Source organism: Papio anubis, chromosome 5 (assembly GCF_008728515.1).
Source record: "Papio anubis isolate 15944 chromosome 5, Panubis1.0, whole genome shotgun sequence".
NCBI lineage: Eukaryota > Metazoa > Chordata > Mammalia > Primates > Cercopithecidae > Papio > Papio anubis.
This window is the reverse complement of record NC_044980.1, coordinates 163,791,669-163,818,973: the sequence shown is the minus strand read 5'-3', so window position 1 is coordinate 163,818,973 and position 27,305 is coordinate 163,791,669. Positions and strand designations below refer to the sequence as shown.

At 35.6% G+C, this 27,305-nt stretch overlaps 1 protein-coding gene and 1 long non-coding RNA gene across 4 annotated transcripts in view; one reads left to right on the top strand and one right to left on the bottom strand.

Moving 5' to 3' along the window:
- Positions 1-27,305, bottom strand: part of RANBP17 (RAN binding protein 17) — a 432,717-nt gene that overhangs the window by 111,151 nt on the left and 294,261 nt on the right. For 2 of the 3 annotated variants that reach the window (XM_017960123.2, XM_009209561.3), the window contains exons 15-18: positions 19,725-19,798; positions 18,625-18,705; positions 6,625-6,688; positions 6,425-6,533 (exon numbers count right to left, since the gene is read on the bottom strand). In XM_017960123.2, coding sequence (XP_017815612.1) covers positions 6,425-6,533; positions 6,625-6,688; positions 18,625-18,705; positions 19,725-19,798 — 328 coding nt within the window. The remainder of the gene's footprint in view (positions 1-6,424; positions 6,534-6,624; positions 6,689-18,624; positions 18,706-19,724; positions 19,799-27,305) is intronic. The other variant, XM_017960124.2, reaches the window with a different exon arrangement.
- Positions 261-6,504, top strand: LOC116274990. Its single transcript, XR_004183898.1, has 3 exons — positions 261-338; positions 2,317-2,387; positions 6,429-6,504. It is a non-coding gene; the product is annotated as an uncharacterized LOC116274990 (long non-coding RNA).

Here is a 27,305-nt window from a genome sequence, read left to right as displayed (position 1 = left end):
TCCTTGTTTCCATGACAATGAACACACAATAGAAAACCATCAAGCCATATATACAGAAATTCTGACAGCGATGTTCCAGTCAACCTAGTTTGTGAGACAAGGCTTCAAATAATAAAAACTGTGTTCAACAATGCTCAACAAATCATCGTCTATAAAGTAATAACACTTTGAACAGAGAGCAACAAGAGACTAATCGGGCACAGGAGTGGCCAAGTGTAGCTAATCACTTGTGAAAGTAATCAGCCACTTGATTTGTTTTGTCTTGGAGAGGCCAATGATCAGAGCTACGTCCAGAAAGAACCTGGCAGTCAGAGCTGATTCCAGGAGCCACAATGACGGTATCTTGGTTACTGTACACTTGTTTGTCATTCATTCAACAAGCATTTACTGAGCATCTGCAATGTAAAGACCTTGACTGGTGCTAGAAAAATATAAAAGAGGTAGTCCATACTGGGAAGGTGCCCAACATAATTTTGGGAAGAACAACAGCTCTAGTGGTTTTTTTTTCTTTTTTATTATACTTTAAGTTCTAGGGTACATGTGCACAACATGGTTTGTTACATATGTATACATGTGCCATGTTGGTGTGCTGCACCCATTAACTCGTCATTTACATTAGGTATATCTCCTAATGCTATCCCTCCCCGCTCCCCCCACCCCACAACAGGCCCTGGTGTGTGATGTTCCCCTTCCTGTGTCCAAGTGTTCTCATTGAAACAACTCTAGTTTTTAACAAGAGAAAGCAGCTCTGGTAATTTATACAACAAATCATACTTGATGTTCTTAATCATAACTTGATGCTTATCACATACATTTCATTATTTTAAAAAGTAAAAATTACTGATACATAAGGAAGGAGTTTCTTTTCAAACATGTGGAAGTTCTATGGGGGTAGCTACTACGATTTCAAATTTTTTAATATCCAGCTTCAATTCATTTATATTCAGCACCTACCATGCACTAAGCACTTCCACCATAGCCTATCTCTTTCTGTTTCTCTCAAGCTGTCTAAAAAGTGCTTGTAATACAACAGATACTTACATAAAAAAAAAAACAACTTTGAACTAAAAACGTGAATTTATTCTTTATATTGTTATGGTTAAGTATGTCAAAGGAATAGAATCCTGGGAAAACTAATAAAATCCATCATTTAAATTATATGTGTTTATTTCAGTTTCTCATACCTCATAGTTTACATTAAGCAATACTAAATAAGAGCAAATCTGCTTTCCAAAAAGTGTGCAATGTCTTTCTGGGCATCATCCTGAATATCAATTATCAATGCAGTAATAAGCACAGTAGTACTGTGAATACAGAGTTGCGGCTGTGCGCAGGCTCTGATAGTGCTATCCTGTTGTTTAACCTACCACAGATTCATAGCAGGTTCCATATCTGTGATGACCATATCAAAAAGGAAACGTTAACCCATTCCATTCCCAGGTTCTGAAAATGTGAGTGACATGGACCTAGTTTTAAAAACTCTCCTCTAGATACTTCTCTTTAACTTTGGTGTCCTCGCTTCTTTCACTCTGTGTGACAGGGTTATTAAAAGAGCATTTTTAAGGCCTGGGAAATAAATTAAGTCCAGACAAGTGTTTCGAGGTCTCTTTAATGCTTGGACAACTGGGAAAGCGAGAAGACAAGCTCCTTGAGGCCAGGACCCAGTATGCCTGATTCATCTGTGTCTTGCCCTCAGAGTTTAGCATGCTGTGCTTTCTAAATGATTGTCAAGGACAATGACACAGTCTGGGCTGCTCCTCTTCTCTCCAACACAGCAGCCAAGAGGTAAAAGAGGCCAGGATGCGGTACGAAAAGCTGTCACTCTGTTACATCTCCCACTTCCCTAAGGTAGCAGATGATTGGGTTTTGCATGCCTGGTTTACACTCTTCAAATATTTATAGACAGTTCTCTTTGCCTCCAGCCCTAGTTGTCACTTAGCCAAGTTATACATACATGGTTCTTTTAATCTTTCCTTAGAAATCAATCCCACTAAGCTCTTTAATCATTCTAGTTGCATTTCTCTCAACTTTTGGCAGTTTGTCTTTCTGGTGATTTAGTCTGTGGCAAAGCAGGGAAAAAAGCATGAAACATAGACGGGTGTGGTCCCCTTTCCATTTCAAAATTCAATGCCTTTTATGTGCAAAATAAAATTATTTTTCTTCTGTTTGTATGAACATGTTTTTAAATATTCATATTTAAGTTGATGTATTAATAGACTGCAAGATAAACAAAAAAAGTATTATTGGTACTATATTGTCTAAGGATGATATTGTCACTGACTGAACCCTCTCATGTATAACTGGTCTAACTTGCAGTATTCCAGTATGAGAAATGGGAATCTAGAGTAACACAGTCACTACAAAGAAGCTTCAATGCCCATCCTAAGGTACTGCCCATCTGTAAATACTTCTCACTAACTTTAGCTTTTTAGTAACCAATTTTAAAAATAAGTTAATTTTTACCATTATAAAAGGAATACACTAAAAAAATTCAAATGATCCGAAATAGAAAAAATTACCTACATGCTACAACCCAAAGTCAACATTTAGCATTTTTAATTATTTTTTAAATTTACAGATAAAATTTTATGTTATTTATTGTATACAACAGGTTTTGAGGTATATAGACAGGCCTTGTTTTATTGTGCTTCACAGATCCTACACTTTTTTTTTTTTTTTTTTAAACAACTTAAGATTTGTGGCAAACCTGAGTCGAGCAATTCTATTGGCATCATTCTGCCAACATCATGAACCTCCTTCGTGTTTCTGGGCCACATTTTGATAATTTTACTAATATTTAAAACTTTTTTCATTATTATTATATCTGTTATGGTAATCTGTGCCCTTTGATGTTACTATTGTAACTGTTGTGGGGCACGACAAATTGTGCCCTTATAGGATAGCCAACTTCATTGATACATATTGTATATGCTGACTGCTCCATAAACCAGCCATTCCTTTGTATCTCTCCATCTTCTCAGGCCTCTCTATTTTCTGAGACACAACAATATTGATGTTAGGCCAATTAATAACCCTGTGATGGTCTCCAAGTATTCATGTGAAAGGAAGAGCTGCACAACTCTCACTTTAAATCAAAAGCTGGAAATGATTAAGCTCAGTGAGAAAGGCATGTCAAAAGCTTTAATTGGTCAAACACTGGGTCTCCTGCACCAGGTAGTCAGGTGATGAATGAAAAGGAAAAATTATTGAAGAAAATTAAAGCGATTAAACTAAAATGACAGCAAAAACACACAATGAGAAAGTGAAACAACCTTACTGCTGATATAAAGAAAGTTTTACTGGTCTGCATAGAAAATCATACCAGCCATAACATTTCCTAAGCCAAAGCCTAATGCGAAGCAAGGCCCTAACTCTATTCTATGAAAGCGGAGAGGTGAGGAAGTTGCAGAAGAAGAGTTAGAAGCTAGCAGAAGTTGGTTCATGAGGTTTAAGGAAAGATGATGCCTCCATAACCTCAGAGTGCAGGGTGAAGCAGTCAAGTGCTGATGGAGAAGCTGCAGTGAGTTATACTGAAGATCTAGCTAAGACCATTGATGAAAGTGGCTGCACTTAAACAACAGATTTTCAGTGCAGATGAAACAGCCTTTTATTGGAAGAAGATGCCATCTAGGACTTTCATAGCTAGAGAGGAGAGGTCAATGTCTGACTTCAAAGCTTCCAAGACCGGGCTGACTCTCTCATTAGGGGCTAATGCTGACAGTGACTTGAAGTTGATGCCAGTGCCCATTTGCCATTTTGAAAATCCTAGGGTCCTTAAGGATTATGCTTAATCTACTCTGCCTGTGCTCTAGAAATAGAGCAACAAAGCCTGGATGACAGCACATCTGTTTATGGCATGGTTTACTGAAAATTTTAAGCGCAACTGTTGAAGCCTACTGCTCAGGAAAAGGATTTTGTAAGGCTAGAGCTGCCACAGATTCCTCTGATGAATCAGGGAAAAGTAAATCAAAAACCTTCTGGAAAGGACTCACCATTCTGGATACCACTAAGAACATTTGTGATTCGGTGGGGAGGTCATAATAACATTAACAGGAATTTGGAAGAAGTGATTCCAACTCTCACGGATGACTCTGAGGGGTTCAAGACTTCAGGGGAGGAAGTAACTGCAGATGTGATTTAAAGAGCAAGAGACCTATAATTAGAAGTGGAGCCTGAAGATGTGACTGAACTGCTGCAGTCTCGTGATAAAACTTGAATGGATGAGGAGTTGCTTCTTCTGGATGACCAAATACAGTGGTGTCTTCAAATGCAATCTACTTGTGGTAAAGATGCTGTGAACATTGTTGAAATAACAAAAGATTTAGAATATCACACAACCTTAGTTGATAAAGCAGCAGCAGAGTTTGAGAGGACTGACTCCAGTTTTTAAAGAAGTTCTCCTGTGGGTCAAATTGTATCAAACAGCATCGTACGCTACAGAGAAATCTTTTGTGAAAGGAAGTCAATTGATGCAGCAGATTTCATTGTTGTCTTATTTTAAGAAATTGCCACAGCCACCTCAACCTTTGGCAACTACCCTGATCGGTCAGCAGCTATCAACATCGAGACCAGACCTTCCACCAGGAAAAAGATTACAACACGTTGAAAGCTCAGATGGTTGCTAGAATTTTTTAGCAATAAAGTATTTAATTTAGTTTTATTGTTTTTTGAGATGGAGTTCTGCTCTTGTTGCTCAGGCTGGAGTGCAGTGGCGTGATCTCGGCTCACTGCAACCTCCGTCTCCTGGGTTCAAGCAATTCTCCTGCCTCAGCCTCCCAAGTAGCTGGGATTACAAAACATTCACCACCATGCCTGGCTAATTTTGTATTTTTAGTAGAGACAGGGTTTCACCACGTTAGTCAGGCTGGTCTCGAATTCCTGACCTCAGGTGATCCACCCGCCTTGGCCTCCCAAAGTGCTGGGATTACAGGTGTGAGCCACCGCACCAGGCTGCAATAAAGTATTTTAAATTAAGATATGTACATTGTATCTACATCATGATATTACACACTTAATAGACTACAGTACAGTAAGCTTAACTTTTATATACACTGGAAAACAAAAACTGTGTGACTTGCTTTATTGTATCACTTTATCATGATGGTCTGGAACTAAATCTGCAATATATCTGAGGTACATATGTATGACGTAGAGTAACTAAATCTAACTAACTGACAAACGCATTACCTCTATAGTTATCATTTTTGTGATGAGAACCTTTAACATCTAGTCTCTTAGTATTTTTCAAGAATACAATATATTGTTATTACCTATACTCACCATCTATGTACAACAGATCTCTTTAACTTATTCTATCTACCTGAAACTTTGTATCTTTTGACCAGCATCACCCCAAAGTCCTCAGCTCTTAGTAACCACCATTCTACTTTGTAGTTCTATGAGATCAACTTTTTCAGATTTCACATATGAGTGATATCATATAGTATTTGTCCTCTATGCCTGGCTTATTTCACTTAACATAGTGTCCTCCAGGTTCATCCATACTGTGGCAAATGGCAGACTTTTTTTCTTTTTTATTGCTGAATAGTATTCCATTGTGTATATATACCACATTTTCTTTATCCATTCATCTGTGGACGGACACTTAGGTTGATTCCATATATCCTGGCTATTGTGAATATGCAATAAACATACGGTAATGCAGCTGTTTGATATACTCATTTCATTTCCTTTGGATACATATACACCCAGTAGTCAGATTGCTGGATTGTAGAGTCATTTTATTTTGAATTTTCTGAGGACCCTCTACACGGTTTTTCACAATGAATGTACTAACCATTTTTGAAGAATTCCATTTAAGCCTTTTCTGAAGTATTGTCCCCCCATCTCCAACATACATAGTCATACCATTTGCACCAGTGTAACACTTTGCCTTTTCACTTAATGTTATAATATAAAATTTCATCTATCGCCTTGTCTTTAAATATTCATTTTTATTGAGTGCCAATCATTCCACAAGTAAGTGGGCATGCCATAATTTTACAATTCCCTACTGTTGGACAGTTACATCATTTCCACTTTTTCTCTAGTTTAGACATCACTATGACGAAAATCTTCTTTACACACAAGCAAAAAAAACCTTGTGTGTAAAGTTTTTGTCTGTTAAGATTATTCCTAGATTCACAGCAGTAAAATCAATGTGTCAAAGGACGGGCAGAAAGTAAGTTATGAGGTAAAAAATCAGTGCAAGTGTTATGTGAAGTGAAAAATGCCACCTTAAGTACAAAGATTTGTCTTTTGGCTCTAATGCTAACAAGTGAACACTCAAATCTTAGAAGGTTGTAGAAAACTGTCCGAAATGGCTAATTCTAATAAGTTAAATGTTGTACCCACTAGTATTCCACTTCTTTATTCACACAAGCGTATGGCTGATCCCTTATTGAGTTTAAATTCTTAACCTTACCTAGATCTACCATCAGAAGGCGAGTGAGCGCTGTGTAGAAGGTTGTTCGACACCTGAAGTCACTGAGACTGTAACTGTCACTGATGCCAAGAAAAGGGAAGTGTTCACTCTAATGAAAGCAAAAGAGTAATCCAAGTTACTAACGCTTTACCTCAACTATTTGTAAAATTCTATTCATTAATTAAAGAAATAAGACTTACCGTGTGGTTTTTTAGCATGAATTTCACAGCATCTATCTTCACAAGTTTTTTTAAAAGAATATAGGTAATAGAAGTTAAGGAATCTAAGGAAATATATTTGTCATATCAGTGTGTAATAAATCACAAAGTAACAGTGAACTGTAGTGGCATCAATTTCTACTTATAAAAAATAAATATAATTTCTAAAGAGCATTCCTATAGAAATGTCTTTCCTTTTGTTAAGAATGATAATCTATTATTAACCAATGCAATTACTTTTTCTATCTTATATATATTCTAGTTATGGAAAGAAAGAATGAATTTTATAATTAAGACAAGAACTCCTTTACTATTAAAGTCTTGGTAGTGGAAAATTAAAACTGACCCCTTTTTATATTTTGGGTGTAACTTGAGAACTTCTACTTACTTAATGTTATTTCATAATGAAATAATTATAAAAGACCCATAATAGGCTATCAAAAAAGAGAAAATTACTCAATTCTAAGAAACAGTGAGCTCTCCTAGTAGAAATCTAAGATCAGAATATAATTAGGAGGATATAGCAGACTGTATGTCATCAAGTATAGATGGACAGCTTAAAGGAACTAATAGTTCTCAAGTGCCTAGTATGTAAAAGGCATTTTCCATATGTTAATTCACCTAATCCTCACAATTATACTGTTAAGTGTTGATTATTATTTTTAGTCCATAAATAATGAAACAGGAGCTAAGAGAAATTAAGTCACTTGCCCAAGATCATACAGCCATGGATTGACAGTGCTGAGATTTGAACTGTAGTTTGGTTCCAAAGGCCATGTTCTTTCTGCTGTATCACATTATCACCTGAACAGTTCAACTTAGAAGGAGCATGAAGTTAAGAAATCGGAAACATGAATACAAGGCCTAAATAATTTCAGGTATGATGTGGATTCTAAACACATCTACTCAGTATGCAAATACCCTCTTCTCTTACTCTACCATAGTCATGTGTTTCTACCAGAGCTAGAGCATCTCTCGGCCATTCCCTAACACCCACTCATGCCTTTCTTGAAGGCTATAATAATCTTATATGGCTCCATTCATATTACAAGGAAAACACTGGCTTTCTGTTTCCTTCACATCATCTCCAAATATATGACTCAGTCTACTGCCTCTGCACAGGGGCACTGAGAAGTATAATTCTAAATTTTAGTCACTCAGGCATGGGTATCAAAGAGTGGAAAACACATTGGAACACGAGTCAGGAGACCTGGGCTTGACTATACCATTCAATGAATCCAAGTAATAAACTTAGCCTGTCTCAGCCTTAGTTTCTCTCTCCAACAAATGAGGATGAAACCTATGCCCAAGCTACTTTACAGGATTGTTCTGAGGATCACATAATGCAAATGTCTTTGCCAGTTATCAATCATGGAAAAAGAAAGATGCAGAGAATTCACAAAACGTATGCAACTTGCAAGGCTAATTTTCACAATTTCATGAGATAGACAGTATTACTTCTATTTTTCAGGTAAGGAAATAAACTGAAAAAAATTAAATAATTTTTCAAAAGATAAACAATTAGTATGATTTATATTCAAGTCCCTCTGATTCCAAAGCAACTATTCCAGTTGCATATGAAGCATGTATGTTTGGCTTAGCCATATACCTGATTATTTAAAATATGCATCTACATTTTAGCATGTATCTGTATTAGACAGTAAACTTTCTAAGGGCAGGGATGATATCCATGCATTTTAACCCTCTTGCACTGCTCTCAGCAGGTGCTCAATGCATTGTGTTTTTCTTTTTTTTCTTTTTTTGAGACAGACTCTCGCTCTGTCACCCAGGCTGGAGTGCAGTGGCGTGATCTCAGCTCACTGCAACCTCCACCCCTCCGGGTTCAAGTGATTCTCCTGCTTCAGCCTCCTGAGTAGTCAGGACTACAATCATGGGTCACCACGCCTAGCTAATTTTTTGTATTTTTAGTAGAGATGGGGTTTCACTATGTTGGTCATGCTGGTCTCGAACTCCTTACTTCAAGTGATCCACCGTGCCTGGCCACAATGCACTGGGTTTTTCTGGCAGGCTGCAGGGCAACAAGACCAAGGCTGACAGGTAGCAAGTTTTTCCTTGCCTCCAAAGATGCAGATTTGATGATTATTCCCAGTGTCAGTCACTGGGCTGAAGACCTGCCACTCAGACTTCACTCAGTTAAACAGGGGTAGGATCAATAAACTTCGAAATATCTTAAGTAATTACCAAATAGAATTCTCTTAAAATTGCAAAGTTAAAAGTGACAGGGTCTATGGGTAATAAGAATGCTGCCATTAATAGGAATCTTCCTGTCAGTGCTGTTAATAAACAGCAAGTCATGTTTTGACAATAGAATATTTATGAAAGCAATAAACAGAACATTCACAGGAAGAATCTCATCTGTCAAAGACACATTTTCTGCAGAACGGCATCTGTGCACTTTGTACCAAGGCCAGCCTCACTGCCTTTTAATTACATTCCAAAGAAAAAAATGATTAAGAATGAATTTTTACATTTTTCAATAAAGAAAAAAATGAGAGTTCACCTGAATATTTATGTTCTCTTATAGAAATTCAATTCAAAGCTAGTTACGGCTCTTAAGTGGGTCTGTAATGTTAAAAAAGGCAAATGAACACGTCATCTTTATGATCTTTACACTCTGATCTTATTCTTCTCTAAGAGACTAGGGTTCATCTGAGTTGTGCCATTTTGGCTGGGTGGAGCATTAGATAAATTATGGCAACACTAAGTTAGATTTCAGAGGTCTATTCAAAACACCTCTTAGCAGTAAACCTGGTAATGGTGGTAACAGTAACAGTAGCAACAGTACTAGAAGTCTTGAGAGTGAGTAAAATTAATAGAGGAAACATCACATGGGGAACATGTCAACAGAAGAGTCACGATTCAAATCCAGATCTGTCTGGCTCTAAAGCTTAGGGTCTTTTCACTAGGGTATATCAGATCCATTTGATTTTAAAGAGACTAGTTCTCCTCCAGAGATCATTTGCTCCTTGAAATACAATTGAAATCGGAATCAAGTCCCAGAAGGGACAGGGAAACATTTTATTTTAGGAGGGACCAATTCATTAATGAGCCAGCATCACATCCAGGATTGAGCAAACTCTACAGTCTGGCTGGCAGTAACCCATTAAACAAAATTCTCAGAAAATCCCTGTCTCTAGCCATACAGTTATGAAAACACTGAAGAGGGTGAAGATGGTCTTATTGATAGCTAGGATAACACATAAAGAAAAACAAGAAAATAATCTTATAAGATGGCTGAAAATTCTGAAAATCTGTATCCTTTGAAAAGGAGGATAACTAAATTGAGAATGAACTGCTTTCTTAGGTTACAGGAGTACTACACAATTCAGTAGCTGCTCGACACAGTATCACCAAGTATGACTTCAATTCACAGTATCAGGCCTTTTCTGACTATTTACCACATTTCATCAAATCTAAAACACCACTGATTGTAAAACAAAAAAATCAATATAATATGTACTACTAAGAAAAAGTACTTAAAAATACCATCAATTATAAGATATATCCTATTTACAGAAGTGTAAAGACGTGAAAAAATTTGATTTAGAATTACAGTAGTGTACTAGATACATCATATTCACTAAGTACAAAAGAGTGGGTAATCATACTGAATCTGGGCAAATATTTAAAAGTCATACATGTTCACAGACACTTTTTGCAGAGTTAGATCCTGATGAAAGAAGAAAGTTCACAGATGACAATATTACATGTCAGAAATTGCCATACTTAGGTTATACATACAAAGTATAGTAACTGAAATGTAAGTTTAGTTATTTCAAAAGTAGAATTTTGCTTATGAACCCTACGAGACACACACACACAGACACACACATACACACACACAGACATGCACACAGACACACAAACAGACACAATTCCTTTTAAGCAAATATAAAGAAAAGAACAGAAGGAAGAAATACCCATTATAAAAGTACTAAGGGAGATTATCTAGGCCAAAAACTATACTAATTGGTTATCCTCATATGATATCTGGCCATTTCTGATAAGTTGGGTAATAACATCAATATTTATTTACAAGATGGACTGAAGACTTAAATGTAAGACCTAAAACCATAAAAACCCTAGAAGAAAAACTAGGCAATACCATTCAGGACATAGGCATGGGCAAACACTTCATGACTAAAACATCAAAAGTAATGGCAACAAAAGCCAAAATTGACATATGGGATCTAATTAAACTAAAGAGCTTCTGCACAGCAAAAGAAACCATCATCAGAGTGAACAGGCAACCTAAAGAATGGGAGAAAATTTTTGCAATCTATCCATCTGACAAAGGGCTAATATCCAGAATCTACAAGGAACATAAACAAATTTACAAGAAAAATACAACCCCATCAAAAAGTGGGCAAAGGATATGAACAGACACTTCTCAAAAGAAGACATTTATGCGACCAACAACCAGATGATAAAAAGCTCATCATCACTGGTCATTAGAGAAATGCAAATCAAAACCACAATGAGATACTATCTCATGCCAGTTAGAATGGTGATCACTAAAAAGTCAGGAAACAACAAATGCTGGAGAGGATATGGAGAAATAGGAATGCCTTTACACTGTTGGCGGGAGTGTAAATTAGTTCAATCACTGTGGAAGACAGTGTGGCGATTCCTCAAGATTCTAGAACCAGAAATACCATTTGACCCAGCAATCCCATTACTGGGTATATACCCAAAGGATGATAAATCATTCTCCTCTTAAGACACAAGTACACGTATGTTACTGCAGCACTGTTCACAATAGCAAAGACTTGGAACCAAAACAAATGCCCATCAATGACAGACTGGATAAAAAAAACGTGCCACATATACACAATGGAATACTACGCAGCCATAAAAAAGGATGAGTTCATGTTCTTTGCAGGGACATGCATGAAGCAGGAAACCATCACTGTCAGCAAACTAACACAGGAACAGAAAACCAAACACCACATGTTCTCATTCATAAGTGGGAGTTGAACAATGAGAACACATGGACACAGGGAGGGGAACATCACACACCAGGGCCAGTCGGGGGGTGGGGGGCTAGGGGAGGGATAGCATTAGGAGAAATACCTAATGTAGATGACGGGTTGATGGGTGCAGCAAACCACCACAGCACGTGTATACCTATGTAACAAACCTCCACATTCTGTACATGTATCCCAGAACTTAAAGTATAATTAAAAAAATACACATAAAAAATCCAAATAGGTATAACCAAGATGAAGTATCTTAAGGGATACTAATAATCATTTACAAGGAACTGAAGTTAAGGCATAATCACAGAACAGAAGGGGTAACAATAAGTTCTAAACGCCCACGGTATGAAGTTTTGAAACTATAAAGGAAGAGAAAAAAGTCTTAATCTCTAACAATTTACAATCTAATAGGAGACAAGACCAGCAAATACTAAACTATATTAATATAACATTCATACCCAGACATATAGATTGAAAACAAGGTGTTCACAAATATTAAGAAAAATAAACCACAACTTGAAAGAAAATGAAGGAAATTAATATTTAGTGAGTATTAAAGGACTAAGGATTAAGCTATTTCATGATGGCTTTACTAAGTCTTTAGCCAAGACTGAAAAATTGAATAAACCTAATTGAGTTACAAAGTGTCAAATGAGGGAGAGTGGCAAATGTGGTGATTCAGTGAAAGATAATGAAGGGTGTCAAGGGGTAGATAAAATAAATTTCCTTGGCCCAAGTATAAAGTCCAAATTGTGGTCGAATGGAGGATCAGGAAATTAGCTATGGGAACTCAATAAGTCAAGTACCGTCAAACGGCTCAAATTTAAGTCAATAATTTTTGCTTGACCTAAGAAGCAAGTGGAAGAGATTGTGGGCTTTTGGGAAGAGAAATGATCAGATCAAAACAATACTCAAGGTACATAATTTTGTGAAACAAAAATCTAAAGAACTTGGTGAAGGTCTAAATAAGGGGGCTATAGAAGGGGAATATGGAGGATTCTACACCTGATTCTAGTATACAAACAAACAGAGGAGATAAATTATGGGATGACTTTTCTATGGCTGATAGAGACAGAAAACAATGAAATAAATCAACATTTCCTCTGATAAAAAATGCTAATAGAAGTATGCCTGAGGGATGTAAGCTGAAACTAGTTTTATTTAACATTCTCACAAACCATCTGGAGATGGTGGTATTCAGTAAAATAAAGCAATGCATTTTAATATTGTTTCACAAAAGCAGAAATATTACTGTTTATTGCTAAATAGTTACTGTAACAGACATAAACAATTTTACTTTCATCCTTCACCCTTGTTTCATTCTTGCCCTTTGCGTCATCTCTCATTCTCTACTCCTTCCTGACACCACATTCAGGATTCATACCCAAATGGTGGGAAGGTCAGAAACAGATGTGAGGATGTCTGGTTTGCACACTACTTAGTAAGTTTAAAAGCCACATACTTAATGGTTTATCTATAAGCTTATGTCTAAATGACCTCGAATAAAAGGGGCTCCCTCAAATCAGCCATATCACAATGTCACATACCCACGTTATTTTTAATGTGCAGATTTTCAGAAAATTAGTATGTAATTTATCTGAGTTAAATTTAAACAGAAGAAAAAGAAACTGTATTAATAAAACAACTGACTTTAAGCTCTTTGGAGAAATATAGAAAAGGAAGTTTGGAATCAGTGTCAATTCTGTCAGAATGTAAAATCCATTAGGGCAGGGTCTATGTTTTATTTGTCCTTTTGCCGTGTACTTAGCAAATGCTTAATAAATATTTGTGAAAGAGGCCAGTAAGATTCAAGATGAGTATGGAATCAAATTTAAAAACCACTATTTTAGTCTTACTAATGTTAACTCTAGATAAGGATGAAGTTCTAATTATTGTACTTAAAACAAGCAAGCAAAAGAAAGACAAATGAAGCTGGGAAAGGTAGGGGTGAAAAATAAAATTTTCATGGTCATCAAGTGACTTTGAAAGAAAACAGATTCTTTGGCTTGTAGAAATGAAAATGACTGAAATAAACTAGTAGATAAATAGATTTATGATGTATATGGATGGGACTTACATTCACCAAATTCAGGTGTACAGGAACTTAAGGGGACAATCTTAGAGAGTCAGTCTGAGGCCAAATGGAAGGAATTATTTCTTTATACCAAACAAAACCAGAGCCAGCTCCATAGGCATGTGGGCTGTACACTTGCATAGGGGACCCTGTGCCTAGAAGAGCCTCTTCATGGTTTAATGCTTTGCTGTTGAGGTCTTGAAATTCTTAATATTTTTTGAACAAGAAACCCCACATTCTTCTTTTTGAGGTGGGCCCTGCAAATTATGTAGCTGGCCTTGCAATAACATGGAGAAGTCATTAATCTTGAGAACTGTTGACATTAACAGTATCAATAAGGTAAAAAAAAAAAAAAGTTTGGATAAACTCAAAAACTAATGTGGAAGTCTCTTATAGAGTCTGATTTTAAAAAGCTAGATATTGGTACTCATTGTAGTTTTGATTTGCATTTCTCTAGTGACCAATGATGATGAGCTTTATTTCATATGTTTGTTGGCTAGATAAATGTCTTCTTTTGAGAAGTGTCTGTTCATATCCATCGCCCACTTTTTGATGGGGTTGTTTTTTTCTTGTAAATTTGTTTAAGTTCCTTGTAGATTCTGGATATTAGCCCTTTATCAGATGGAGAGATTAAAAAAATTTTCTCCCATTCTTTAGGTTGCCTGTTCACTCTGATGATCAGTGATCATTAAAAAGTCAGGAAACAACAGATGCTGGAGAGGATGTGGAGAAATAGGAATGCTTTTACACTGTTGGTGGGAGCATAAATTAGTTCAACCACTCGTGGCAATTCCTCAAGGATCTAGAACCAGATATACCATTTGACCCAGCAATCCCAATACTGGCTATATACCCAAAGGATGATAAATCATTCTACTATAAAGACACATGCACACATATGTTTATTGCAGCATTATTCACAATGGTGAAGACTTGGAACCAACCCAAATGCCCATCAATGACAGACTGGATAAAGAAAATGTGCCACATATACATCATGGAATACTATGCAGCCATAAAAAAGGATGAGTTCATGTTCTTTGCAGGGACATGGATGAAGCAGGAAACCATCACTGTCAGCAAACTAACACAGGAACAGAAAACCAAACACCACATGTTCTCACTTGTAAGTGGGAGTTGAACAATGAGAACACATGGACACAGGGAGGGGAACATCACACACTGGGGCCTGTTGGGGGGTTGGGGGGCTAGGGGAGGGATAGCATTAGGAGAAATACCTAATGTAGATGATGGGTTGATAGGTGCAGCAAACTACCATGGCACGTGTATACCTATGTAACAAACCTCTATGTTCTGCACATGTATCCCAGAACTTAAAGTATATTACAAAAAGGACCTCAAAACACACACACACACACACACACACACACACACACAGACACACTCTAGATATTTTTAGTTTTCCCATGTTTGATGATTATGTAATAAAGGCCAACTACCAACAGAGGGCCTGATAGAGAATGAAATTTCCTTTCTGAAACCCAAGTGGAGCATGTTAACTGCTACAAATTTGAGTAAACAATAAATTGCAGAAGAAATACTGATCAATTATCTTTCAAAAGAACAAAAACTTGAAATAATGATTAACAAACAAACAGAATTTTGGATAAAATGTGATACTATTCTCCGTTTTCAGCATTTAAAATAAGTTTACTTGATTGCTCTGTATGACCCTTATTCTCGCTCCAGTTTTCCCAGAAGCTTCCTTGTTCCAATCATTTGAACAATCTCACCCTTTCCCCATGTAGACAGAAACTAAAATTTCTGACCAGGAAACATTTCAAAGAAGGGAAAGATCCCCAGGTACTGAACGTGAACACAGAACACAGAGGGCTGGCTCTGTACAGAGCCATTTCAACTCTGTGCCTGTTCAAAAAAGCTATTTAATCAGAAATTCTTGGACTTTAGTCTTGAAAATATAAAGAGTATGTTAAACAGTTACTCAAATGTATTTGCTAAATTTATTATAAATACCCATGTAATGAATCTGATGGGAAAACATAAACTTTCTGTCAAAAAGGTCACTGGATTTTAAAATAACAATAGTTTTACCAACTTGAAAAGTTTCAAATTTGGCAAACAGCAATTTTGGGGTAAAATGCAACAGCCACCCAGTTACAATTCGGGACCCAGTTACAATCCGGGGATTTGCGCCCTGCATCGTTATTTAGGAACTAGACTATCCCTAAAAATGTGAGTCTGTGGGTCTTACGAAGTCCTATGAAAAAGTGTCTGTGACAGAAGTACCAGACTTTTCTGCTCAGGACATACAATGCAGCTCCATTTTCTAACTACCTAAAGGCAGAGGTTCTCAAAGTATGGTCCTGGAGCCACCAACTTAACCGGAGGCTTGTGAAAACTACAATTCTCAGGCCCAAGCCTAACACTTCCTGAAAGAGAAACTCTGGGGAGTGGGACCTAACACTTTGTGTTTTAAAAAGCACTCACATTCTGATGCTCACTAAAGTCTGAGACTACTGCTTTAAGGCAACCAAAGGCTTTTTAATACTTCCTAAAAATGGGGTCTTCTGTGATTTCAATTTCTAACAAGTGGTCACATAAAAGAACACCAAAGTTCAGAGACTGGCTTTGAGCACCATAAACACTGAGTAAGGTTCATCTGAAGCAGATAAAATAGAAAAAATAAGACAAAAAGTATCTGAAGACATGTACTATAAACAAAGAACATTAAAAAACCTCATAGTGAGATAACATGCTTTTCATTTACTTCTAATATTTTATATAAAAATATTTTGAATATTAATATATAAACAGATTTCCATTAACAAGGGCCTATAGGTGATGATTTTGATCTTGCATAAGTGTTTCTATTGCTGAAGAATGTCATCTTATTCCTAATACAGAAATAATATATTGCTTTAAAATCAAGATTGAAAAACACATTATAATAAAGAAATCGATTGGAAAAACAAAACATGCATTAGGTAACCAGTAACTGCACTAAAAACAGATACACCACTCACATATTCCATTATGTAAATGAATTCAAAGATATTTCATGACTGATCAGCTAGAAGGGACATAATGATTTATAATTCAAATAACTGAGCACTGAAATCAAATTGAACTAATATATATTTCTAAATATGCAAACCTGAAATAATTGCTAAAAAAATATAAATCAATGTACTCATGTTGAAATCATTCCTATACCCTGGTTTAAAATATTATAGCTTTTAAACTTTTATCTAGTAAGTTTTCTGAAAATATAATTTTTTATTTACTTCAAGAAGTACTCAAAAGCAATAAACAGCATGTAAAATAAAAGGCTATACTATTTGAATTAAAGAATATATAACAGGTTAAATAGGATAGAAAAAAGATCCTAAATAGCAGACACAAATAAATTAGGCATTATGCAAATTAAACTAAAAGAATACAAATCAAATTAATTTTATACTAAATATCAATTTCAACCTAAAACATAGGGTAAATCTAAACAATAGATATATGCTATAAAATAACTGAGGCTTCTTTGCAGATAATATGCTCTCAAAGTAATTCATTGTGAAAAGGCCAGAGTTTGCAATACTAGGAAGTACTTATAAACCACTTCATATGTTAGAAATAAAGAGTATTTCAGCATTATTATTAGAAAAAAATATGGGTTGAGTTTTTTTTTAATAAGAAAAAATACATATCTTAAAAAGCCAAATGACCATTGGAATTGGGTTGTACATCACTTTCCAGTAAAAAGGAAAAACAGCCTGGACAGGTGTAATTTATCATTTTTCTGATTTAATATCAAAGAAATATATTAAAATAATAAAAAGAATCCTGAAATCCTCAAAATTTGTAGTGATAAATAGCCCTCCCTGTCTTTATTGCATTATACCTACTAACAGAAATATTGCATGGTGGATTTTGCCAGACAAGGACGATTATTTTCCAATAAAAAGTTGCATATTAAATTCCAGCACAAAAGTGGGTGTCTAATACTTTGGAAATCTTTTATGGTTTACCGAGGAATACAATTTTAAACTTAACTAACATAAACATATTCCTGGAATGAACCTGCATTAAAGGTTTCTATCCAATGCCACCATTTTCAGAATCTGTCGTCATATTAAAAGATCAGCTAATCTTAGTGATTAACTAATCCAACACTTATCTTTCACAAGTCCTATATATTTGATAGCTAACATAGAAAAGACAATCTACATGGTTCTTCCTAGTTTTTAGAAATATGACAATACTGTCAACTATAATTTAGGAAGAAGATTCTTGGTTTTAGAATTTTAAAAACCTGCCAGACAGAGAAATCTAAACATTTAATGTATAATGGGAAATCTTATTTTAGATTAGATTAGATGTTGATTTGGTGGGGGCAATAATCAAAGAAATGGTCAAAAGCTTATCATTTTCTTTGTATTACTCTACTGTGCCTTTCAACTAATGAAAATGATGTTCTTTTCAACTGAAGAATATTACAGATACATTTACTCATAGGAATGCAGTTTTTCTAAGGTAATATTTTTAGAATACTTTGCCCTCCTTAAAATTAAGTTACATACTTTCTTTTAGGACATGAACTTCTGACAAATACAAAAAAGCGTGAACTAAAATATATGTGGTTGCATACTTTCTTATATAACCATTTATTAGCCTAGGTGAGTATAAATATAACTGTAACTACTTAGGAATCTATACATCAATATAAATTCAACAGTGATTCTGACTAAATGCTTCATAGTATACAGCTAATTAAAACCTTTCAAAAACCATGCATTTACAGATAAGAATAAATGAAAGAACTTTTTATTTTAAAAAAATTGCAAAAGTTATAAACAAGAAAAATACCTGGTAAATTAAATGCATTTGCTAGGTTGTTTATACATAATGTCAGATATACAGTGAAAAGGATATCCAACAGAAAGGTCATTTAGGAACTGAAGAGTCCTTGAAATTACAGGCTCACATCTTCCCCAGTATTTAAGGTTTGTAACACTAAATATGAAAAAGAGTCTTTAATTATAAGTAAGTTATTTGCTTGTCTAGGGAGAATCAGAGAATACACATAAATTTATGTAAGTTTGATGACGTAAGTCACAAATATTTTGAAAGTGAAAAACAGGCTCAAAAACATTTTCTATTCTTTCTATAGCATATTCAAAATTATATGCGATCTACAATGAATACTGCACTCCAAATGGTGTATAATTCTATATATTTAGTTTTGTAAATTAAAAAGTTGTCTAAGTGTTTCACCGGAAAACATCAAGTTTGTACCCAAAACATAGGGAGGAAAAGCAGGAGTCACAAAGAAAGCCAAATAGAGGCTCACTGTTACTGCCAAATAATGAACCATCAATCGGTGGCTCCAAAACTCACTTCTTATGATCATAACTGTTTATCTAACTTTGTTCTCTGCAATCAAGACAGTGTTGTTTGTCTGTTACACAGATAAAGTGGGGTGCCAGGTGGAGGCATACAAGTTTGGCTATGGGTACAAAGTTATGTCTGTGACTAGAAACTAGTTTATTCTGCTAATATTATAAGTTCAACATAAGGACAGTTTCCAGGAATATGACTCTGCCAGACATAGGTTTCTCTTAGAACTAATGAATGCCCTATCAGACCTCTTTCAATGATTTCAATTTGCAATAATCTCTTCATGTGGTCTTTCAAATCAAATATACAGGTGTTTTTCTTTTTAAATTAAAAAAAAATGTTGCCCAATTGATCTGAAGAGTCAAGGTCTGTAAATCTTTTAAAATCATCATCTGATGCTGCACACTCCAGTTGTATGGAAACTTGACAAATTACAATGTCCTTTGGATGGTGAGTTTTCAATATGTGAAATTAAGTTTCAGTTAAGAACAATGCTAATATTCTAACAATTAAAGCATATTTTTAGGTCTTTTATTTAAAAAACTAATATATAAAAAGATTTAAATACAGTAAAAAGATCTATTACATTTAAAACAACAACAAAAGAAAAATCAAAGACCAAAACAAGAACTCACATTTTTGTCATGAATGTTTCTAGAACGTGGTTGTCATCTGTTATTCCTAAGACTTCTGACATACGAGCATATACCTGCATTAAAACACTTCATTGTTAAAAGCTTTATTATTAACATATATTTTCAAAAGACTATTCAAATTGAACAAACATAAGATTTAATGCACTGTTGTATCCACATTGAAGTAGGGAGTGGGTGGGGGAGCAAATGAATTTTTTAAAAAGAATCTTATAATTTTAAAATTTGCTAACTTTTTCCTCCAGACCGTTCCTATTTTGAAATATATAAATGCTTACACAAAAACACACCCATATATCCATTTTACTCCCACCACACGACATACATTTTTTTTTCTCAAAGTGGTAGATCGCCCCTTCCTAGAAGACAGGAGTAAGTATGCAAAGGGCTGGAAAGTAGAGTACTTCAACAAAAGGCTCCAACACTTAAAAATTTCCCACCTATTCTAGATTTCAGTAAAATATTAACCATTTCAGGATTATTTAAGGCAGTTATAAAAATAAGGATTTTTAAAAATCAAAGGAAGTTAAAGAACTTAAGAGAAATTCTCCTCAAATATTACCTAATTAAGCTTCCCCAAATATACAGGTAGGTCTTACTTTTCATGCTGACACTGAAATCCCAAGCTCAGGGATTCTCTGTTGAAAACATCAGGGCCTGGGAATCCACTAAGCTTCCAATTAGGGAGTGTTGGTTGCAGAGTTTGGGGTGCAACATTTCAGTCTCAATCCAAGCCACATTGAGCTTATAAACACATATCCCACTTCAAGTGGGAAAATGCCACGTATACTCCTTACTAGCCTGGCAAAGCTGAGAGGTGGGTTGACACCTCCATACTCCCTGATGCTCTGGTGTGATTCCAGGTTATCCCTGCCAGACACCAGCTGTATGGGATTTCTCTTCTGTGATTTGATCCTCTGTGATTGTGTTCTCTCACTTTCTCCTAATCTGCCTATTTCTTATGTACAGCAACATAGCTTCTACTCCCCGTGTCTTTTGTTTTTTTTTAATATCTGAAAACCAGTTTGATACACCGCCATAGGTCACGAAGGTAAGATAAAAATCACAGGGGCAACACAAATCACCCAGAGCTATAGGGTCATAAAGGGGAGGAAAGCTGCCATTGTAGAAATTTCTTTTCTGGATTTTAAACACCATTTGAACCAGCAGGTTGTGTTCCAGACTTTCAACCTGAGTCCTGTGTCTGGAAGGCTTCTCCTCAGGCTGATGGAGTCAATCAGAGGGAGAGAAAAAGAGGGAGAGAAGGAGGGGTTAGGTGTAAAGGGTGGTGGAAGGAGGGGCTGAATGGTGGGGAGAAGCTGGGGGTGGGGGGGGGGGGAGGGAGAGAGAGAGAGAGAGAGAGAGAGAGAGAGAGATTGAGATTCAAATTCCTGCTGCCTTACCTACTAACTTCTGAGCCCTACAGAAAAGCATTTCAATGATTATATGTCTGTGGCTTTGCCCATGAGAGTAAGCCTTCATCTCTTATTAGATTGAAGTGACCATTGTTGCTTGTAAGATGTTTGGGGGAAAGAGGGAGCTAAGGAGAGAGAATCTAGAGAAGTTAGTTACCAAGAATCCTCAATAATCACAAACCTTCAGGCACAAAGAGGGCTCAAATGAAGAATGATATGTAGAATGGAAAGTTTCCCTAAGCTCACCACGATGCAAAATCTCTCTCATATATAGAAGTATACATATTGGGTCCCTTGGAAAACCTGGTATCCACATGATTAATGGCACACAAAGCATTTGACAACTTGGCCTCAACCTACCTCATCTTCCACATTTCCCTCAACCCCAAGCCACAATAAAATGCTGATGGATCACTGAGGCATCTCATGCAATTTCAGATTTTTATATGTTCATGTGCTGGTCATTTTGCCTCAATCAGCCTTCTTCCTCTTTTTCCCCTCATACTCATTCAAAAGTCTCTCCTCTGAAGCCTTCCTAGGCACAGTGATTTGAACTCTCCTTTATGTTCCCACAACATCCAGTCCACTCCTCTATCATGGCACTTTTCACACTGTAACTGTCTGAATGTCAATTTCCCTCATTACACTGAGTGCTTCTTGAGGGGTGACACTATGCCTTATTCTTTGTGTCCCTAATATCGCACCTAAGGCAATCTTTGTCAAGTGAATACGATGTGTTTTTAACGTGCAGCGGCAAAAGACACGGTCTGGATCTACTAGGACTATTTTATAATGTGAATATTACACAAAGAAAGAAAAATGACTTTTCCCATTAAGCATATATTGGATTCTATGGAAAAAATACATAGAATCATAAATTACAACAGAAAAAGAAAAGTAGCTAGAGAGAACAGCTTGAATATTTAGTAACTGATTATAGCAATTGTCTTTAATTTTATTTTAGTGGCACCCTTGTCAAAAGCAATCCTTAAAATAAGCCCAGTTTTATAAAATCAACTAACAGTAGGGATCAGACACCCTACTGTGTGCCCTGCTTTGCCCACTTGCTCAGTTCCAGGGCCAGAGACTGTGTGCCCTTAACTCTGACTGGAATTTAAAAGGCACGTTTGTTTAACAAAGATGAAGGTATGAATGAGTATGTTTAAACTACAACTCAAAGCACAAATTCTTTGATGGTATACAGAATCATTTTTATAGATAAATGAAATTAATAATAAATTCCATGACATACTGGTTTTGGAAAGCATGTGGTCATGGCATTATCTCAAATCACTTATTTTCTTCTTATTGTATTTATATCTTTACTGGTTAATTTTCTTGTTTTTGATAACATAACTATGGTGGACTTTTGTAAAATCAAATTTTACATTTTCAAGACATTATAAATGCCTATTTTTATGGCAAAACTCAGAAATAATATAATTTTTGTTTTAATCATTTTATTATTTATTTTAAAATGTGATTTTAAACATTTCGAACATTTTAACATTAAAAAATGTGCTTTCTAATTCAATGGGTCCTAAGGAAGTTTTCCTATCGTGTCCCTGGCATTCAAAAGAGGAGGAAGCTAGGCAGGCAGGTCTGTTGTGTTCTGCTGTCAAAACAGTTTCTCAAAGCATCAGATCTGACCCAATAATATACTAGAAAAACAGTCAACATTGACACATGGCAGTGCTTTAATCCACAATTATCCTTGTAACTTGCACCATTCCTTTTATCATCCATTAGCTTTGATTCCCATTATCCCATCTAGAACTGTGTCAACGCTTTTGTCCTTGGGGATTTCTCTCCACTACTAGGATCTGACAGTCAAGCTTGAGTACTAAACAGGATCATTACCTCTTAAATCCACTTATCTGATCTACTGAATAGTAAATTGAAAAGCTCATTAAGAGCAACAATCTGATTTGTTTTCACGTGTGACAGGGTCATTTAAAATCAATGTATGATTACAGCGTTTCTTTTAAAAGACTGTTTCTCATTTTCCAAGGTACCTTATCATTCAGTAACATGCAGAAAACATAAAAATGTCTCCAAACATTTGAAATTTAATTATCCCTTTTAAACACGGATAATTTGGGAGTGAGAAGTAATTTGTTCAGTTAGGAAATACCTACAAAATTGTTTATTATCAAGCACAGGTCAGTGAAAGTCTTCTACAGAAAAATCTTCTAACACAGTATTTAGAGTTTTTAACACTTTCTACAACTTTTATCATTTCACCCGAAATAATTTTTATGACACCAAGAAGAAATCATATTGCAATATCTATTTTAAGGAAGTATATAGGAGTTACATAGGAATGCAAGAAAAGGAAACAAAACAAAACAAAACAAAACTCACTTTCAGTCCACAGATTCCTTGTCTCTTATTTCAGAATCTATTAAGACAATCTCATCACAATGAAAAATGAGTCAAAATCTAAGAAATAAGAGACTAAATCGATCTGTGTGGTCATCCTTCAGAGAAGGATGGCCAGTACAATGACACTGAATATATGGTTACGTCTTTGGTTATGTGTTTTATATAGTCAGAGATGAACAATCTGTAACCAAGCTTTCGCCTGTCTGAGCCCTCCTCCCTTCTTTCCTTCTTCTGCATTTCATAATAAGGCTGCATAATAGACTGTAAGCTCCCTGAGAACAGAAATGATGCTCTGAGTTTCTTAAATCTCACATGCCTACTACTCAATAATATTTCTTAAATGAATAAAAAGAATATAGGGTTAAAATGTACATTTTGGCCAATCCCATTTCATGTATGATTCTTTAACAAAAGGAAAACAACCCATAAAAGGCATGTGTTTCTCCCCCTGTAAAATAATATACCCCAAATCCTACTTATCTGGGATGAACATTAGTAAAATGTTGTCATTTTAAAAGATGTGATTTTAATGCTTAAATAATATTTCTGGAAGAAGGTCTCCCTGTAGATTCAGTAAGAAGAGTCTTAATTTGAAACCTTGCCAGCCTTTTATGGGCACTTCTCAAGACATATAATAGAATATGATATTTTTGTAGTAATAATTTCCATGTGAATATGTTTTCTCCACTATTTTGAGCATGTACTCCTGGAAGGCAGGGGAAATGTCTATTTCTCTTTACATCTCCAGTAGTATATTGTCTTAGAACACTGTCATGATAAATTTAGCGAAATAGAAAAGGCACAGACTTTGGTACCAAAAACATCTGCATTTGAATTCTATATCTGCCTCTAACTAGGTGTTTCTTAAGGTCTCTGAATCTTGGTTTCTCACCTATAAAACAGTAATAATAATAATACCTACTTTAGGCCGGGTGTGGTGGCTCATGCCTGTAATCCCAGCACTTTGGGAGGCCGAGGTGGGAGGATTGCCTGAGCTCAGGAGTTCGAGACCAGCCTGGGCAACACAGTGAAACCCCAAACTAAAATGCAAAAAATTAGCCGAGTGTGGTGGTGTGCACTTGTAAACCCAGCTACTCGGGAGGCAGAGACAGGAAAATTGTTTGAACCCAGGAGGCGGAGGTTGCAGTGAGCCGAGATCATGCCACTGCACTCCAGCATGGGTGGCAGAGCGAGACTCCATCTCAAAATAAAAAAAACCTACTTTATAGGCTTTTGATTAGATTAAATGATGATCCTGAAATCAGAGCTTGACATTTAGTAGTTACTTAACAAATGCTATTTCCCTGTACAACCTTTCATTGACCCTTCTGCATAGTAGGTGCTAAAGTGGTCAGCTAACACCTTTTGAAGAGAAGGCTCTTCACATGAAAAATAACAGAAAAATCAGAAGGTGCTTACCTTTAAGATTTTCACACAGCATAAAGATGGTTAAAACAAATAAACAAAATCTTATAATCTGTATCCATAACTCTTAAATCTTTACAAACACGTTCAATTAACACCTTCTAGTCAAACTCAGAAATTGCATTTGTTTAAAGGCATAAAGGAACTGCTTCAAAATTTCATGATACAAAAATCAAATTATTTCTACTTCTCAATGGTTATTGTCTTAGAAGCTAGAAAAATTACCCATTTTAACCAGTTACTCATCTCTCTTGCTCCTGAAATATGGAAAGTGATTAGAAATGTAAGGAATTATCATTATCACAGATTTGAGAAGGTATGCTCTTAAAAACTGTTTTAATATGTTTGTTTTCTTAGCTGTATTTATTTTACTGCAAAGGTTCTTATACATTTAAGAAAAGAGCATTTGGATAGTACCTAATGCTTCAATGAGCCAATGCATGTTCCAACTTCTCAACTCATCAAATGACAAATGTTGCCTGTAGAATTTGCAAGTAGCTTAAAAGATCTTACATATGGTTTTAAAAAGGGAACTAGGTAAGAAAAATAGATGAGGGCATAAACTACAAATAGCAACATAATTTTGAGTTGTAAATTTAATAAAGAATAAAAAAAGCATGTGCTGTAATAATTTTTAAAATTTCTTTTTCCAATCCTAATCCATAGTCTTGGGTATCTGGAGCACTGTCTCTAACATTCTGGTTATAACTCTGAGGAAACTAATTATGTCCATCTTTAAATTTGTAGTAGATTACAGAACTGGGAAACCAAGAATATTAGTTCCTAAAGATTGTATGGATATATAATGACAGTCACAGAAATTCAATAACAGCCCTCTATGAAATGCACTCAAAAGCACCACATGAAACAAATTAAAAAGAACAATGAATCTCTCATTCTGTGCAAATAAGAAAATAAGAGAAAACACTGGTTCTATAGGTTTTCAAAAGAGTTTTTATAATGAATTAAGATTTTGGATAATGAATTTTCAGAAAATTACAGTAAGTTAATACCCTTAGGCTTTCTATAAATGTTTAAGATGTTATAACTTCTCAAAGAGCTTTAGTACATTGTTTAAGCAGGCTCAATGCAGAAAATTAACAGTACTGTAGAAGTCAACAACAAAGTATTTTGCCGTTGGACGACAAACCTTCTGTGAACCAATTTATTCTCAAAAACATATCAGGTAATATAAAAGTGGTAACACAAAAGATCCCCCAAATATTACTGTGAATTTTCAAGTATTGTTTCAATCTATTGGAATGACTTATTAATGAAGGTTTTTAACTGATTGTAAATTGGTAAAACAAAACCTGTCACTGGAAAGGATCCAATATAATGAAAGCATTAATGTTCCTTAGGAAGAGAATTTAGGAACACAGTATGAAATCACTTACTATGAATAAGAAATCAACGTTCATATTTTTGTTTTAGGCTTCAAGTGCCTTTGAGGTCAATTCAGTGCTTTCTATAAGAAAGACCTCATCAATGTGAAAGGCATTAGTAGAGGAGGGAGAAAGAGAGGTGTAAGAAAGAATAGAGCATTTAATGACTTGGATCTAAACCATTTGGAACTAAAGGTACTTAGCTCTTTCATTAACATTTGAAGCAGGGTAAAATATGATAATCACAATTAACTTATCACCATAACAAGAGAATTAATGGTACAAACATCATTGCTGTGTATTAAATACACAAACTTAGTGACACTGAATAGATCCATATTAATCTTGGGTGACTAATTTTTCCATATCATTTAAAATAACATCACTAAATATAAGCCTGAAATCAGACAGAAAAATCTTTTGCCAGAATTTAATTTTAAGACCATAATTTATGTTGGAAACCAAGTGGGAAAAGGTGAATAATCCTGCTTGCCTCATTCAGTTGAATAAAGAACGGCATCTGATAAAGAAAAACTGGTTATGGAAGTATAAAATAAATCTGAATGTTAAACATTTATTTCAATTAGAATATCTGAACCCACCATCTGTGGTGGCCATCTTGCTAAGGGCACATGTACCTAACAAATCTCTTAAGAGGCATTCCCAGTCTGCTTGAATAAGCTATTGTATAAGAAAACTTGGAGTGACCACTTTGGCCTCACATTTCCTTCGCTCCACATCCTGTGGCACAAAGCATGAACTCAGCAGGCTGGGGTGCAGGGCTGCCTGCTGCCTTGTGATAATCCCCTCTCCCAGTAGGGGCCTCCACTGATGCATGGCTAAGAACATGCTTCCTCTTTTGCTTGCACCCCAGTGGGGTTTCCATTTCTAACTTGGGCCCAAATCCAACTGCTAAGGAAGGTGGAAAAGTTAGAAAACTCCAGATGCTGCCA